Source organism: Botryllus schlosseri, chromosome 4 (genome assembly GCF_051294905.1).
Source record: "Botryllus schlosseri isolate E-star chromosome 4, Bs_hap1, whole genome shotgun sequence".
NCBI lineage: Eukaryota > Metazoa > Chordata > Ascidiacea > Stolidobranchia > Styelidae > Botryllus > Botryllus schlosseri.
This window is the reverse complement of record NC_137239.1, coordinates 3350849-3368512: the sequence shown is the minus strand read 5'-3', so window position 1 is coordinate 3368512 and position 17664 is coordinate 3350849. Positions and strand designations below refer to the sequence as shown.

General features: G+C 38.9%; 1 protein-coding gene across 1 annotated transcript in view; it reads right to left on the bottom strand.

Annotated features, from left to right (window-relative positions):
• Nucleotides 1-16544, bottom strand: part of LOC145437878 (uncharacterized) — an 85100-nt gene extending 68556 nt beyond the window's left edge. The window contains exons 1-4 of the mRNA XM_080315217.1: nucleotides 16409-16544; nucleotides 12481-12643; nucleotides 5815-5907; nucleotides 1490-1590 (exon numbers count right to left, since the gene is read on the bottom strand). Of these exons, the coding sequence (XP_080171343.1) occupies nucleotides 1490-1590; nucleotides 5815-5907; nucleotides 12481-12643; nucleotides 16409-16496 (445 nt within the window). The 5' untranslated portion in view covers nucleotides 16497-16544. The remainder of the gene's footprint in view (nucleotides 1-1489; nucleotides 1591-5814; nucleotides 5908-12480; nucleotides 12644-16408) is intronic.
• Between the last annotated feature and the right edge of the window lie 1120 nt (nucleotides 16545-17664).

Here is a 17664-nt window from a genome sequence, read left to right as displayed (position 1 = left end):
CGCGCGGGGCGCGAAAAAACCTTTCATGAAAACTTGGTTGGGCTTGCAAGTTCACAATCTTGGTAATCCATTTTTGACAATATGACTGATTTCAAAAATTACCTCGCGGGTCACAATTGGCCCGCGGGCCACGGGTTAGCCGCCCCTGTTCTAGGCCATGTAACATGCGACTCCCAAGAAATGTGCCAGAACGATATCCAGCGAGAAAACCTTGGCCGAAAAGCACTGCCCTTCTGCTGACTGAAAACTTCGATATATATATATGTGTTTAATTGTCCATGTAGGCGCTAAATCAGGGCCGGCCAACCCGTGGCCCGACCGTAATTTTAGAAATTAGTAATATTACCAAAAATGGATTTCCCAGATTGTGAGCTTGCATGGCCAACCAGAAATTTGATTAGTTTTGCCGCAATACTGGGGACGTGACGACAAGAAAATATCAGTTTCGACGCATTGGCAGATCTCTTGGCCAGTCAAATTTTGGTTGATCTTCGCACATTACAATAAAGCAGAATATACTGAGGTAGCTTCATCCAAAGTAAAAAATTTCTTCCCGCTTCCCGTAATATGTTGACACTCGATTTCTTGCTTTTAATATTGTTACCCCAACGTAACAGATTAAGTCTAATTATAATCGCAATTACGAGAGAAAGTGTCGACCAACCTGCGACCTTGCGTTTGCGCTCGCAGAAAGACCGTCGACGATTAAACATACGCATAAAACGATTGATGCATGTTGGCCGAAGCTTTCGATATCGGTATGTCCATTCGCCGAATAGTCCAGTTCTTGCAAACGGAGCCCAGCAATATACAACAGACCCGCAATATACTCAAGTAAAAATAATATTGACCAATAAATATTTAAAAATTTTCGCGCTTGGCGCGGCTAGTGGCTCACGCGATGGCTCGTCAATGGAATGTGGTCCTTTGGCCAAAAAGGTTGGCCACCCCTGTGCTAACTGAATGGCGGCGAATGTTCCTGTCCAAGCAATCTGAACTCCACAAGAAAATGCCATCCAGCAGGAAACAGTTATTTGCCAGTATCGTTTGACATAGCAGACAGGAGATCACAAAATAACATCATGTAACGAAGTCATTATACGATGGGTCCGCCCGAAGCTGTTGCATTATTATTTTCCAAGTCACCTTACTCAGCTCTACTGGTAAATGGGATTACGCGGTCAGAAATATACATCCGAATGCGGAGTCTGTGGGGGGAATCCCCCCAGAAATTTGGTTTATCACCATACGGGGCCCAAGACCATCGTTTTTTTTTGGGGGGGGTGACGAAGTGCTAGTACGGCCCTGGCAATACCATATATGCTAAACATGTAATATGAGATGTGTGTCTGATTCAAAGTCTACTCCGAGTAATTTGAACATCTTCGTATCTTTTTATTGTATCGTAGTATTTTGGTGTTTTGCAATCATAACAATGTATGAGCGGTATAGTTTCGAATGTATATGGAAGTTTTAGGATAATACTTACCGAATTGACAGATGTACTTTCTTGGGTAGGTACAATTATGATCTCGCCAGTTGACCCTTGCGTGTATGGAACAGTTGAAATTCTTCTCATCATAATTGACTCTGAATGGAATATATACCGTGAAAAGCAGACACCCCCATTGATGAAAAATCATATATACACTCTGGTTTATACTTTGGTAAACATCATTTGCCTGTTGCGCAGATCGCGATGAAAAGAATTTGCCAATAGCTATGATCAGCGATAATCAAATTTGCGATTGAATCCCTCGCGTGACTGCGTCGCCGTAATGCGCATTCAGTTGAAGCATTGCCGATCGTTCGCTCAAACTGACGCCATAAAGGCCTCTTAATCATACTTCGTATCAGCTGACGAATTGGGCGGGACGGCTGTTTATGTCAGTGGAGGATATTTTGACTTAACAGTCATCATTGATTCTGGAAAACGTGGATGTGTAATGGAACACATTCATGTGTGTCGAACACTGGGAAAGGTTGAAGAAAAATAAAGGAATATTAGGAGCATGTTGAAAGACTGATCAAATCGTCTATAATAACATGTTCTCTTGCGGTTGTCCACTACAGGTACCGAGTTCTGATATTGTGGCATAGTCGAATCTGATAGGGCGGCCACATGACCGAGAAGAACAGAAGACACCCTTCGTCGGGGGGTACATTTTATTTTGGGGAAATCGTGCCTTATTTTGATGAGCACCAGTGTCTTTACATCTGACAGTACAATTTTCTTCAACAGTAAGCTCAAATATTTTTAACCTATCTTAGGGTGGATTAACTATTCGTGTCTGGATAGAAATGCATCCAACGATATTGTGGTTAATAACCGGCTGGAAATTCCGCCATTCTGATTATCGAGTGCATTATCGGGCATGTCGCCGCAAATTGGCAAATAATCTCATCCATGCTTTTCGGTATCCTTGACGACGAGCGAGCAATTCGAGCATGAAAGTTATTTTCATGTCCATGTCAAGTTTACTGACATGCAATGCGCCGATAAAAAATTCTTGAGATGTACAATCTGCACCAGTTCTTATCTTGCTGCTTCCGACTAAAGCATCTCCGACTTGAAAAATATGTATAAATACTATAAGAATTCGTAAAATATGGATTCGGAGAAAAAATAACTTGCATTGACTTTATTTGACTTTATTTGTCATTGCTGCAGCCGAAGATATGGGGATATCAATGTCGAGTGTCGACACGCTAAAAATGCCTATAGGGCGGTTAGAAATTGATATGATATTACTTAAATCATCATAAGCTTTCGTGTTATTGTCGAAGTGTTCTTTATCCCACTAGAGCAGGGTCGGGAACCTTTTTCGTCGGAATAGTCATATTCGCTCTCTATTTTTCATTTTAACTCCCAATGAGCCATATTTAAAATTCGTGACGTCATTGTAACAATAATTAAAATTCACTACAATGGATTCGTCGTGGGCGCCATGTTTTCTTTGTAAAAACTCATACTAATCATGCTGGTTGCCTTATTTCAGCATGCAAAACTCGAGTTTCATAGATCCTTTGTAAATGACATCTTTTTCATGATATTACAGAAATTTGAGACTCCCATCAGTTATACGAGATGTTAGTTTCTTCTTGGTGCTCTATTTAAATGCGACGCCCCATGATCCCATGCGTAGGTGGAGCCGGATAAGGTCATTGGTCACTACAGCAGTACGTACCCACTGTAATGAGTGATAATTGAGTGAGATGGAGTCAGGGGGAAGATGAGGCAATGCCTTACCTGTCGTGAGGTTCAGAGAACGAAAATTCTGAAGCCTAATTGGTATTGTCTATCGATGTTCATGAATAACGAGATTTTTAACATTTTTACTCTCAAAATTATTCAATTTGCAGAGTTATTGTTCGAATATAAAACCCTAAATGATTGGTAAGGCACAGGTGAGGCACAGACCGGCCCAGCCTCACCTGCAACAGCGCAGTTCGTCGTAAATAGCTTTTATTCTGATAATAATACAGGTAATTGTCGCAGTGATTACGAAAATCTAGATATTGATCGACTTTCTCAATTTTTATAGTATACGGCGATAACATAACGTTGCGCTACACGCCTACGTTTTAACGGAAGTACTACAAAGCTACTTACCAATTAAGGACGACGATAGCTATCGCGTACATTTTTAATCTTAATTTGTAATTGCGAATTTCACTTCAATGGCAGATCACTTCACGCCGAGATTTGGAGACAATGTGTAATTGAAAACTACATCGTCATTTGTCATGCAGACAACGTCATGCCTGCTATTGCATTCGGTCAACAATGTATCGTGGATTACGAGGCGGGTATATGTAATTCGCCAGTGATATTGGCCGCCAGCGCGACAACAACTTAACTTTAAGGAGTTTGAAAAAGGGTGTCCAAGCCAGAGTTGGATCAATTGTAATTTGTAATTGAGCTAAATGTAATTAATTACATTTTTTCATGTAATTGTAATTGTAATTTGATAAAAATTTCGCCGAATTACAATTTCAATTACATTGTTATGGAAACCTGACAATCACAACATATATTCATCAATCATTTATTCGTCACATCAATGAAAATCCGGTACGAACCAAAATGACGACGAGGGGCCGCAAGGTCTTAGTAAACAGTCAACACCTGTAATAAGTAGCTTATTTACACCTGTGTGCTATGCGTGCTGCGTTATAACTAGATAATTCAGCAATGCTAAACTGTTACTTCAGTAGCAGTAAACCCGTACTTCAGTAGCAACAGAAAACTTTGTGAATTAAAATATAGGCTAAATCAGTGGTTCTCAAACTGGGGGTGGGGGTGGCGTGCCCCCCTTGGTCGGCGTGAAAGCATCTGAAGGGGACGCGAAGCTTCGGTAAACTGATATTTTTTCGCGCTTGGCGCGATTCACCTCCATTTCATAGCTCTTGCTCTGTGTATAGTCCGGATTTCATACTGGAGAATTCTCTCATTAACAGTCATAACCTTCCATACCATCGAACTATCAGTAAGGATTGCTAACATTCTGGTTTCATTGTGCGATATGACGATACATGGGGGCACAAAATATTTCACTGTCATAAAAGGGCCAGGGGGTGTCAAAAAAGTTAAAGACCTAAACTGCTAAACCAAATCTTAATATTTCAAAACTGGTTGAACAGCAAATAAACTCTTCTGAAACCTGTGCTGAACCATTTCCTACACCACGGTCAGAGTTTTTTTTTTAAACTCTGACCAGTACCAAGGCTTGCTGCAACAATTGCAAAAATAAATTCAAGTTTCCAACCAAGGCTTCACCAAACTTGATCACGCATTTGTAGAAATGTTATCCCAATCTTAGCTCCAATCTTGGCCAAATGTACTGGGGCCAGAAATTATCGTAACCTAATGTTCATCAAATGCAATCTAACAGTTTCCGAGCAAGTGAAAATGCAAATGAGAACCAAAATGTTGTAATTCGTAGTTATCAGGAAGTTCTTTCCTTTTCTATTTATTTTATTTTACACACCTTATCGGTATCATCCTTGTCGCTGACGCCTTACCAATTACATTTATTTATCCGCACTCAGCTCTGAGTAGCCTAAACAGTCGCTCGAAACATTTTTCTGTGTTTGTAGTTTTCAGTACTCATGATTAGGAATAGTTGGAATACGTTCGAGTTTTTTTTTAATTGAAAGGTATTCTACGTATCGTGAATGAAACATGAATAGCTTGAGACTTTTGCTAATTACGACGCTACGGTTGTCATAGAACCGCATCAATCAACAACGCTGTCTGGCGAAACGAGAGACTAGCTCAAGAGAAAAAGAGCCAGACAGCATTGTTGCGTCCCAACGTCAATCTCCATAACAATGAAAAATTCGAGGCTGATTGTGGGGGTTCCAGGGCCACGAGCGTAATAAATTTTATATTTTCGTAATCAGTGCAGAGTCAGCTTCCGATTGATACCCGTTTTACCAAATTTTAATGCTCGGCAAGCCGAAAAAAAATGACCGTCAAATTACCTGTAGCCAAATGGAAATCGGGACGTGATACAATTTCACTGAGGCGTGAGATTTGCCTGTGTCGACACCATATAGGACACTGTGGTTACGGATTGTACATGTAACTTTGTAACTTGAAACGCTAGGCATGGACAAAGACATGATCTCCTTTTATCAATGTCAATTCAATATGTTCATCAGGAAATCATTGATCAACACTAAATATTTCAAGTATACCTATATTACAATAATTTAAATCAGTAATATCACGAGGAAAAATACTACAGATTTGGTGGAAATAGGTAAAAACGTTCATGAGCAGTACGGACACTATAATCAAAATTACACCTTTTGGGGTTGTTTTGGTCCCAATCATCTCCTTGATCCCACGTCCACTTCCCTTCTATATTTTCGAGACCTTGGAAATAGAAGGTGCCACTCCTAGAGACAAAGTGAGTGATGAGATAACAGTTTACATAGCATCCATTCGGCTCCGTGCCAAATCATCGGTATGTTCGGCGATAGAATCAAACAGATAACTAAAGATAGCTTTGACCTCGTGATGTTGTTTCATACAAGATGGATTGGCGTGTCAACGTCGAGCTCAAGCATTACAGAATCTGACATACACTACATAAATCATAAGAAGTAGAACTTTCCGCATAGCGGATGTTATATAGAGTTTGGTACCTATTTTTAACTTCATATGATGGATATATTTCCAACAACCTTTTCACCGCATCATACATGATGCAAAGGCATTTCTTATGATAAAATATGCCATGCTCTGGTTGTCATATGGTTACACCACGAAAGAGTGACCCCACCAGTGTTTGGATCAAGTCACTACCTTCGAGTCACGAGTCCTTGCAGATTTTGTATCGAGTCAAGTCAAGTCAAGCCAACCGATTTTCGAAGGTGACTCGAGTTAAGTCAGGTCGCTCGATTTTTTGAGGTGACTCAAGTCAAGTTGAGTCCAGCCAAGTCAAGTCACGAGTCAAGTCACAAATCAAGTCAAATGAATTTCAGAAGTACGAGTGATGATTGAAAGTCATAACATTTTGCCCGCTGTGTGAAAGACAGATTAATTAGCCATTGATCTGGAATCCAATAACGAATATAAAGGAAAATATACATGCAAAAAGGCGTTGTATCGCACATGCACACGTGGTACTGCTAATAAATTACGTGAGTAACATCATAGGTATTAGCTACATGCTACAGTCTGTTATTATCAGTCAAAACAGAGGATTGAATAGTTTAAACAAATTACACTACACGTGCGTGAGAATATAAGCGCATTATCTATAGTCATTCGATTTAAATCATACAAGAGGGTTGATAAAGATGCGCACTGCGCGATGTTAGCACTGAGCCGTCCACGAAGCAGAGATACGTTGCTATTAATTAAATACTACTACTCCTGTAGAATTTTCGGTCAGCCTAGAAAAAATTCCTATAAAGACGTATTATATACTGTTGGAAAGATAATTTCATCAGCTTTTCAATTATGGGTTTTGTCATTTTTTTACCTTGGGGAAAAAGAGTTATGACCAAAAATGTGCCAGGGGACAAAGCACTATTTTGCCTAACATTAAAATACAGTTATAAGCTAAAATACGATACCTTCGTATCAGAATACAACACCATAAATTGGAATATCACTCTCAGTAAAGCAAACTGACAATCGAACAGCAAAACAATTAAACATAACTTTATTAAGAGGTATTTATCATACGTTAAGAGGGCAAAAGTTGACCGAGACGGTTTACACTGGTTTACAAATTTCGAAAAAAAATTAGCGGTAAAATTTTTTATGATTGATTTAGGCTAATTTTTGTTTGCTGAATCCGATTCCGTGTTAATAATTCATCCATCACGTCAGATTTTTTCCGTATTAATTTTTCTCATTTTCATAAATTAATCAAATTTTAGCTTTCGTTAGTAACATCACGGTTAGCATTCAATCGCAACAGATCAAATATTGTTATTGAAATCATTTATCATGAAAGCTGGGTTGTTGTAATACAGAATGAGTGAGTTTTCGGTGAACTTGAATACAGTGATTCTCTATCATCGTTCAATCAGAAGCTCTTTTCGACCCATAAAATTACACTGGTGAACAAATTTCAAAAAACATACAAAATACCATACTGGAACAGAGGCAGAGATGTTTTTAAATGGTATCGGGGCTTTTTGTTTGTGTTTTGCAATATTAAACGCCAGTTCTATATGCTTAAAGCTTTTCATTTTTAGCGGTTTCTGATTTTCCGTAATATTTCACTATGAACTTGAGCAGTGGTTCTCAACCTTTTTGTATTCGCGGACCCCTTTTGGACCCACACGGACCACCCCATACCCCCAAAGTTTTAGTTCAAATGATAACTGTAGGCTAGTGATTAACAGCAACAAAATTACTTTCCTTGAAAATAACAGCATTCTATTTATATAGAAATTGATTTGACTTTTTTTATTTCGAAGCTAATTATTCAACTGCATTTTTTCAAAATCGTGGTCCTGTATTTAAAATCTGCACCTTGGATTTCATATCAGCGAGTGCTAAAAATTCATTTAGACAAAGATAGGGGGTGGCGAATGTAATAATAAGGCATAACGCTTCTGACGACACATTTGGGTGTGATCGCAACAATGATGACGCCAAAATTGACAAACTATTAAATATTGAACATATAACGTCAGGCCCCGGTAATTTATAACTAGCAGCTCATCTTGACGTTACTATGGAAATGGTTATGTAGGCCTATATCACAGGAAAAACGGATTTTGCGAACATTTCAAAGTCTCTGTGATTGATTTCTACATTTTTTTTACACAATGCCCAGCAAAACAACTCTATACAGCCAAATATTTGTATCAGTGGGCTAATGGCAATTCAACAACTAAAATGAGTCCACACAGCAGGATATTGCATCTCAGACGGCCATCCTGTTGATGTGAGTTCTACTAGCAAAACTTCCTCGTGATTTTCCTAATTTGAAAAATATAAATTAGGTTATCAACTATTTTGTAAATTAGCTTCGCTTCGTGGACCCCTGAAAATGCTTCACGGACCCCCGGTTGAAAACCACTGAGCTAGAGTTTGTAGAAGTGATTGGCGTTGCTACTCAAGTAGCACAAGTAACTCCCTTTATTTTCTACTCAATTGCCAGTATAAGTAGTAATTTTTAAGACACGTGAAAACTACTTCAAGTGGCAGAAATATACAAGTATCTTTGGTCGAGGAGAGGGTGGTCGCATACTTTCGACGGTTAGTCGGAGGTGGCTACATACGAAATCGCAACATGTATCTTCTCGGCTAACGCAAAATCTTTATAATGACACAATACCCATTGGTAGAATATTCGAAAATATATTCAGTTATCACGCTTTAGGGGCTGTTAAGGCTACTACATTTATGAAATCATATGCCGGCAACATCGTCGTGGAGCGGAGATTTCTTTGGAATACGTTCGTGTTAAAATTAATAACTGGAAGCAGTACCAAATTCAATGCGGTCAGATATCTTCATGACATTCCCAGTTGATTTACTAGTCACACAAAGCACTAAAACAAAACCCAATACAATTAATTTCCCGTATTGGTATTAATCACAGATTGGAATTCTGATTGCGTACATCTGGTTTGAAGCACATGGTATGAACCCTTTCCCGATGGCTGTTATAACAACCTTGATTTGACCACGAAAATACCACATGCAATTAATATATATGTGGAGGAAGGGTGCCTAATAATCAAAACATTTATCTACATGAAATCGCGTATAGTGCGAGCAGAATTAAAAAGATGCAAAAATTTTCAAATAAATAGCGTATATTAATTGTTCATTCACGAAATAATATTTGGCACCCTTAATAAATACCGCGCTTCGTAGTTTCATCATTCTCCTCTCTGTTCAATATGTCGCAATGCATCTTTTGTACCGCACTGTACATTGTCTGGCTTGAGCGGAAACAATAATTTGAGCTAAATTAGAAATAAAAGTCGGGTGTCCGCGGAGGCTCGAGACGGTCCAAAGGGGGTCCGCAAGGACATAAAAGGTTGAGAATAACTGACGTAAGGTATATTCCTTATGCTCGCAACTGACAGAGCATCTTCAAGCGGCCTTTACACAAGCAAATCAACGACCTATCAGCTCAATATATTGGGTGCGAGAAATACTACAGAATATTTATCATGCTATAACCAATACATATATTTGATGGAGCTGTATTAAGGTAAATAAGTAATTCTTTTTCACAATGTGTATCACGAGTGTTGAACAACATGTAACAATGATGTAGTTCCTTTTCGCCTTTGCTAAGAGCTAATAAGGGCCCAAATATTAGGAGTCGACATTAAAATCGTACTACCCACGGTGTCTACCAAAATCGCAAAAAAGAACTTATGTTGAGTCATCACAATGGTGGTCAGCATTTTTTGTGTCGTCATTTTTTAACACAGTGTATAAATGCTTAAAATCCCTATATATACCGGAATGGTTCGAACTGAGTGAATCCTAAACAAAAACTATCATGTATGCAAAGCGGTGTCATTTTATACGCGCGAAAAGTGGAAGAAAATCCCCCCTATTGGTTGTCGACTTAATGCCACTTTTCAAAATACGGGGTTTATACAGGGGTCAAAATGTCGCCATTGTAACTCTAAATTCCTGCTACTTCATGGCTTGATTTCTTTTGTAAGGGGCAAATGAGGGACTAATGAGCGTGGTCCCAAACGGATTTGCTTAACAGACGATAACAACTGAGGGAAAAATGTCGCCAAGAATTAGGGGGACACAAAATTGCCTCCCTATTTTTTTCGTCCCCCAACTGCTACAAAAATAAGTACGATTGTCTCCCAAAGTAGCCTAATAGGTATATATATATATGCGATTGAAGCGCAAAATATTTCCAATAGTAAAATCTCAACCAGAAAACAGCGACCGGACTTTGACCTCTTACCAGAACCGTAACTGCCGCACCCCAAATCGTCCAATTGGGGGTTGCGTTTTCGAAGGCGGCCCGAAAGAATTTCGGTGAATGAACATAATTTATTTATACATCACTTATCGACAATTTATGAAACTCCTTTCAATTTTTTTCGCGCTGGACGCGATTTCATGTTGCCAAATTTTTGATTATTGAGTACCCTGATTAATAGAAAATAAAAATAGGCATTTCGGCGTCGACCATTACCACGCCGCGATGCACGGAAACATACGAAGTATTTGCCAATATGGTACTCTGAAAAGTGTACCAATAGATCGCCTGCGAGAAAACCTTAGCCGAAAAGGATTGCCCTTATGTTGACCGTGCACATCAAAATAAATATAAGCCTATCTAATTGTTCATAGCTGCCTAAGTGGCTCGTGTCTAATTATTTTATCATGGCAATCTGAACCCCACAGGTCAAATACCATTTCTCAGAGACAAATTATTTGCCAGTGAAGAAACCAATATTTTCGATAAAGCCACCACAAACGTTTCTTGGATCTCGCATGGTTTCTCAATACATTACGGCATGATGTGTGGATGCACGTAATATGGCCATTTCCTTAAATTTTTGCAAAAGTTGCGATCAGCGTTTCACAATTCAGTTTCAAAGCATGACCAATTATATTGTCCAAAGTAGGGTTGCATTTAAAACAGACGGTGTTTTGAAACACTTTGTTTAAAACATATTTTAAACAAAAGCCTTATTGAAAAAACCAATTGTATTTTTTCAAGTTATAAAATTATGCCATAATTGTGTAAATACTTTCGAAAAACATGTTGTATGAGCACAGGGACAATTACTACCCAATTTAGCCGACGTATATCGCTATGGGATGGTTGGAACCCTCAAAATAGTCGGTTCAACAGTGGTAGTACAGATATTTTATTAAACGGGCTATATTTACCCTATATTTTCAATGGTCAATTTCAATCCGTTATGACGTCACAATTGAATATTCGTGACGTCATGGCTTGAAAGAAAAACAATAAAAAACTTGTTTTAAATTAGGGCCTTGTTTTAAACATGTTTGTTTTTAATTGATTTTTGTTTTAAATCCAACCCTAGTCTAAAGGGTGTGTGGTAGCCTACTATCACTCAGAAATAAGCTCCGAATGACACAGTGAATCTCCAGTCCGATAGCCTTTTTTACAATTAACACAAATTACTGTTTCTTTTTGACTGAGCACTATCTAAAAAACCAAGCAAGGTAAATGAAACAGAACATAGTAAGTAAACAATAACATAATGAGGTTATAACGAACAACGACAGCTCTACTTGCGCCTCCCCCCTCCCACCCGCTGTCTTTCTCACCCTTACTCGCTGAAACAGATATATAATTCTATTTTTATTTTCATATATTCCTTTTGCATCTATATCCTGCTTTTCTGTTGATAATTCATTAGATTATAGCCTTTTGTTCATATTTTGATGTTAATATTTTCCCTAATTTGAATTTTTACCCTTTGGCACGTTTTTGGTCATAACTTTTTTCCCCAAGATAAAAAAAGTGACAAATCCTATCATTAAATAGCTGGTAAAATTATCTTTCCAACAGTATATAATACGTCTTTATAAGAATTTTTTCTAGGTTGACCCATTTTTGGACCAAATTCTACAGGACTATACTCTCCGGCAACGTAATCTGTGATCATTTCGTTTGCGGCCAATTGATTTGTGATATAACGATGGAGGAACAGTGATACGTACAATAAGTGTATGACCGGTTTCTCTCACAAGTGTTGTCGGTTTATCGCGAATGATCCAAACATACACATGATATAGTGATCGACACCATTACTTATTGATGACTTGAAATTGACTCGTAAATTTTGCTCCGAGTCACGAGTCAATCTACATTTCTGAAGCGGCGAGTCAAGGCATGTCAAGTCAATTTTACAAAGTGACTCGAGTCAAGTCAAGTCATATGATAAAGTTTACTCGACTCATCCTAACACTGGAGCCCACCAAATAAATTCACCCCCAACACTTTTAGATGATATTGGACAGTGAAAACCTACTTAATTAAAGGCTTCATATTGTCCACGATTTCTTGGGTCTTCGGTTCGTTCAGCCATCCACCCGCCTTTGCACAAAATGCCTTGGCCTCCGACTGAATTTTATTCCCACAGGAGACCCAGAAGTAGAATCCCGCTATTTCGAAGGCTTGGTTCCTTTTATTTACTGCAAAAGAAATGAATAAATCACAGCATTATCCCTCGTCAAGATACGCTACATTTATAAGGGTCAGCCGGAGTCGGGACGTACTCGGTTCAAATGAGTAATATCGGCCCTATATATCCAATTGTAATGCCTGAACAGACCGGTAGCAATTTCAATGAAGTTTAACGTAACAATTGAAGATTTTCGACGTTATGGTAAAACGAAATTCCAGTTCATCCGCGATAATTAGTGTGTTTAACACGATGCGATGCACATAATTCTTTTTTATCACCCCCATCTATCCTGGTTTGGAGCTGCTAAAAGTGCATGCCGTGACCTAATTATCGCAAATCCATCCCCTTTCCACTAAATACCCAACAGTTGAGAGTTTGATTCTTGTACTGTGGGAACGTTGATACCATATGTTAGGGATGGTGTGAACCTATGAAGTGTTCATGTTCGTGCGAACGCAGACGTTTTGGTTTTTTTTGTGAACGCGAACGTGAACACGAACCTATGACGTCGCGTGACATCATAGTGCTAGTTGCAAACCTGCATTTCCATAAAGCCATACATTAATTTACACGCGATACTTTGCGACGACCCAGGCTACATTTTGTCACAATGCTCGAGTACAGGCTGAATGTTGACTACAAATGTAGCAACTGGAACAATCAAATGATATGTTATTCCACATAATCAATATTTGCCAGCAATTATGACGAGGACTTGCAAGGAAATTTAAGCTTACGCTTAGTGGTCTAGACGTATATTTATGGCGTCAAACTATTGTTACATTAATATTGATCAGAGTGAAATACAGGTTCCTATACTTCCTCCAGATATTTCCTGAAAATTAGATTATACAGTTGGCAACACCATGTTTGAAAATGGCAATAAGGCGCATGCTCGATTAGTGCCGATCTTCTTTTCACGCTGCCAGAACAATACACAGTGTGTCTGAAGTTTAAAGGAGAAGAATTTTATCCACATATTTTACAAAGACATATGAACATATGAAAAACATTCACAGTACAACCTGCCTAATTTCATTTGCGAACGTGAACGTCTTATTTTCTGCGGTTACCATACCGACGTTCACACCTCACGTTCAGACCATTCCTACCGTCTGTATTCCACGCACTGACTTATTTGAAAATAGAAACTACTAATCATCACTCAATAAATTATGAATACGTATCTCTGAGACGGTAGCGTCTTCATAAATCTTACAAATATTTGAAAAGGGTAGAATCGAAATCATTACGACCCATGTTAGATACCCTAAGTTCAGTTTTCAGGCTATATAAGAACCAAAATCAGAATCATCATTTGTTCGGTAGGTGAGCTCAAGATGGCGGCAGTGCGAGGTTTACGGGATTGCCTTAAAGCAGTGGTTCCAAACCGGGGGGGGTAAATATTAGGTTTTGTTTTGTTATAAAATTTAAGCGTCAGTGGTATCTTGTTTGTGTTGTTTCTGAAGGAAACAGTCACCTCCGGTTGAAGTGGGCTCAATATATATGTGTACGGATTTCGATTTCTACTCTGGCATCTCACCGTTACGCTTATCGACAAGCTTTTAAAATCGTCATTATATGATGATGCTTTTTTTCTCTTCTGGGCCTAGGAAGCATCCAGCAACTTTTGACAATAGTTGACAATAGTGTCAACTGAGACTCATTTTTCTTCACCAAGCATATACATCCACATTCAGGTAACATTGTTTTAAGATGGGTTACAACAGATTCTTTATAATACTATGCTTGTCAATTATATAGAATTCAATTCAATTCAATTAACTAGATCCAGAACCCCCTTCGAAGATCCATATCGGGGACTAGAGCAAAGGGCCTTTGCCTTAGTACAACCATGTAATGATAATATGTTTGATAGAGATGTCGGCTTGGTCTAGTTCAGTGGTTCTCAACTTGGGTTGGGGAGGGAGAAAGCGAAGGAGCAGTCAACAGAAAAAATTTCGCGCTTTGCGTGATTTATCTCCAAATCACGCGTGTTTCTCTATATATACACCGAATTTCATATTTTTTAATTCTCTCATCAACAGTTATAACCTTCCATGCCATCAAAAAATCTGTTGGAGTTGCTAGCATCCCAGTTGGATTTTGTGATATGACGATAAGGAGTGCGCGAAATTTTTCACTATCCTAAAGGTACGTTCCGGTTGTCATGTTCTGTACACGCTGAACTTCAAAAATATTATTACAGAGACCTAATAACTCCGAAAGTGGAAGATGAACTGCATTCTATTACACGGGACACTAACACCGTTAGACCAAGCGGATATTAAAAAGTACAGTTGTTGCAAACGACTTTTCCGCGTCTGGCAGATACATTACCAGTGTCAAGAATATGAATCTGCAATGCCTTGCGGTAGAAAAACTGTATGTAATGCGTCAAAAAAGCCACGTGGTAGTTCCAGGTAGTTCTGTATATAACTTTTTTTATTTGTACTAGAGACGATTGATGAAAATAGGTTTGGTGGCAAACATGACGTAGGCCCAAACAATTGTCAAGAAGTTTCAGCCGAACAGCTCAAGATTTGACCGAAGGCCAGCTCTTCAAAGAAAAAATTCGTCGAAAATGTCACGTGGTCGTTCTAGTGTTAATTTGATATCAAGAGTCATCTACACGGACTTTGGTGAAACTATTCTAATTGTTGTTGCGTTCAATTTGCTGCTCTTATTCTGAATGATTTATTCTCATCGCCTGTAGATTTCCTCCCTACCATTCAAAGTAATTCATTCTCGTAATATTGAGGATGATTTATCGAACGGCTTTTGGATCGGCGGTTCACTAGCTCCTAATTTCGAGTATTCGACTGATTTGAACGTGCATTATGCTGTTAATTCTGTTGACTGGGATCAGTTAAATGGAGGTGTGTTGGCGTATCTCGGATAGACTGTCACGACTGCTGTAAAGCGTCCGCGAACCACCGATTTTTTTGGTTATTTACGTTGTCGCAAAATTCATCACAGATATTTTATGAGCGGCTGTTGGAATTCTGCGCTGAAGAAGATAATCCTGTCTGACGGGTTCCTTACGTCGTCACGATTTATTGTTAATTGTAAAGCCCACGTTCTCCCTTATTTACCTCGCGTTCGTTACTGATATATGCTACCTACGTTGGTATTACGTTCGTGCGGTCGCTGTCCTACTTGTCAGCTATCTTCATTCGCTTGTATGTTGCTATAGCTTTCTTCGCCATTCCGTTACCTTCATTTGAATCCGACTTGCATGTATTATTAAAGTCGTTGAGAACATGCATGAATTACAATCGTTCAAACATGCATGAATTACAACGATTAGACAGACTTCTGGGCATGTGATCGGCAGCGCAGGATTCCAACTGCCCAGCAGAAACGGTAGCAATGTATTTCAACATGGGCGCTGTGCTGTTTATGGGGATTACGAACAGAGAAATATAAATTCACAGCGGCAGGTCAATCCATACTCATAGTGTGAAAGTGAAAATGCTTAAAATTATAAACGATATTTTATTGAAAGCTAGACGGTCGGGATATCATTACTCTTTACCCTGATACACAAATTGAAGGAAATCCGGAGGAAATTTAATTAATTATTTTATACCATTAGCATTGTCATTTATCATATTTTGATAACATCCACATCATCATCACCATTACCAAGGACTACATGAAACTGGTTTGAACCGGTCATGCGTGGTACACAATCTTCTAACCTGATGTTAAATCTGGTATTGCACTGTCCTATTTGTCCATGTCCATGAACAATTGAACACACACTAACCTGGACAATCTTTCAAAGCAATTAGTCCTTGCAGCGGCGTAGAAATAATGAACAAGATTCCATATACCAGCAAATATCTTATCTGCATCGTTAGGATGAGTTAGATAACTACACTGCACAAGGAAAAGTTTGTTCAAGATGATTTTTATTTGCTGCCGCATCAAAATATGCACTCGATTGTTTTCTACGACTCTAGATGTTTCGGTATTGACAGAAGGCCCAGGAAAATAAATTTACGCTACTCAGTTTAAGCAGGTGGTATATTTTCAATGTCTATTGAATTTCAAAAAACTTGCACCAGTAATTACGGGTGGATTTTGGGTCGAAACATTACTGATATTAGTGATGTAATTACACTAGAAATCCACTTTCTACTTCCCAATTTGACTGAAGAAGTGCAGCAACGGTTTCAGATTGTGGCAGTAGAATGGGGATCTGCTGAACAAACGCTACAAGAGAAAATCGAATAATAAAGTACTTCGCCGATGAATAAAATGGTGCTATTACTTACGTAGAAAGAACGTCGAAGCGTTTGCAGGGAACCATAAACCAGCATGTTCCTAGATTTACCAGAACACGTGCAACACGCTTGGTGAAACGCTCACCCTTGATTCGTCCGCTCATGCTTGAGGCTGAGCGTTCAAAGGCCATAAAGTGTGCCATTGGCAAACAATAATCTGTTGGACAATTCCGCTTGTGCGAAAAAGAACGACACGAAATTACGGCGGGCCGGCCACACGTTCATCTGTGTGCCTTGGAGTCGACCTTTATCAAAATACATAGGCCCATGCTTTGTCTACAGAAGGAGTTCGTATGCCATCTTAAAATAGTACATTGAAAGCTCTCATTTGAGATGTCATTTCACGTCGGTGACGTCGTACTTTGTCATGCGATTGCTGATATCCAGTGTTCTTTCCAATTCAATACTAATTGTGGACGATTACCTCTGACGAGTGTGAACCGAAAATATTCCGGTTCATTTTAATATGAATACACTATTCAATACTAGCTAATTAGGTTTAGGTTACAATGGCCTAAACAGCAACAAGACAGACTACGAGACACCTCTTAATGCTTTAGCAGTACCAATGTAAGCATGTTTCTGAGTCATTGCATGACGTTATGATCTTGCACTCAGTTGCCTTCATACCATATTCTCTGGTCCGTGGCCAATGACTTTATTCATTGAAGTTTATTGCTTACAAGTGGAAGTGCAATGAATATATCTACCGTGGTCTAGTCCTCGCTTCATTTCA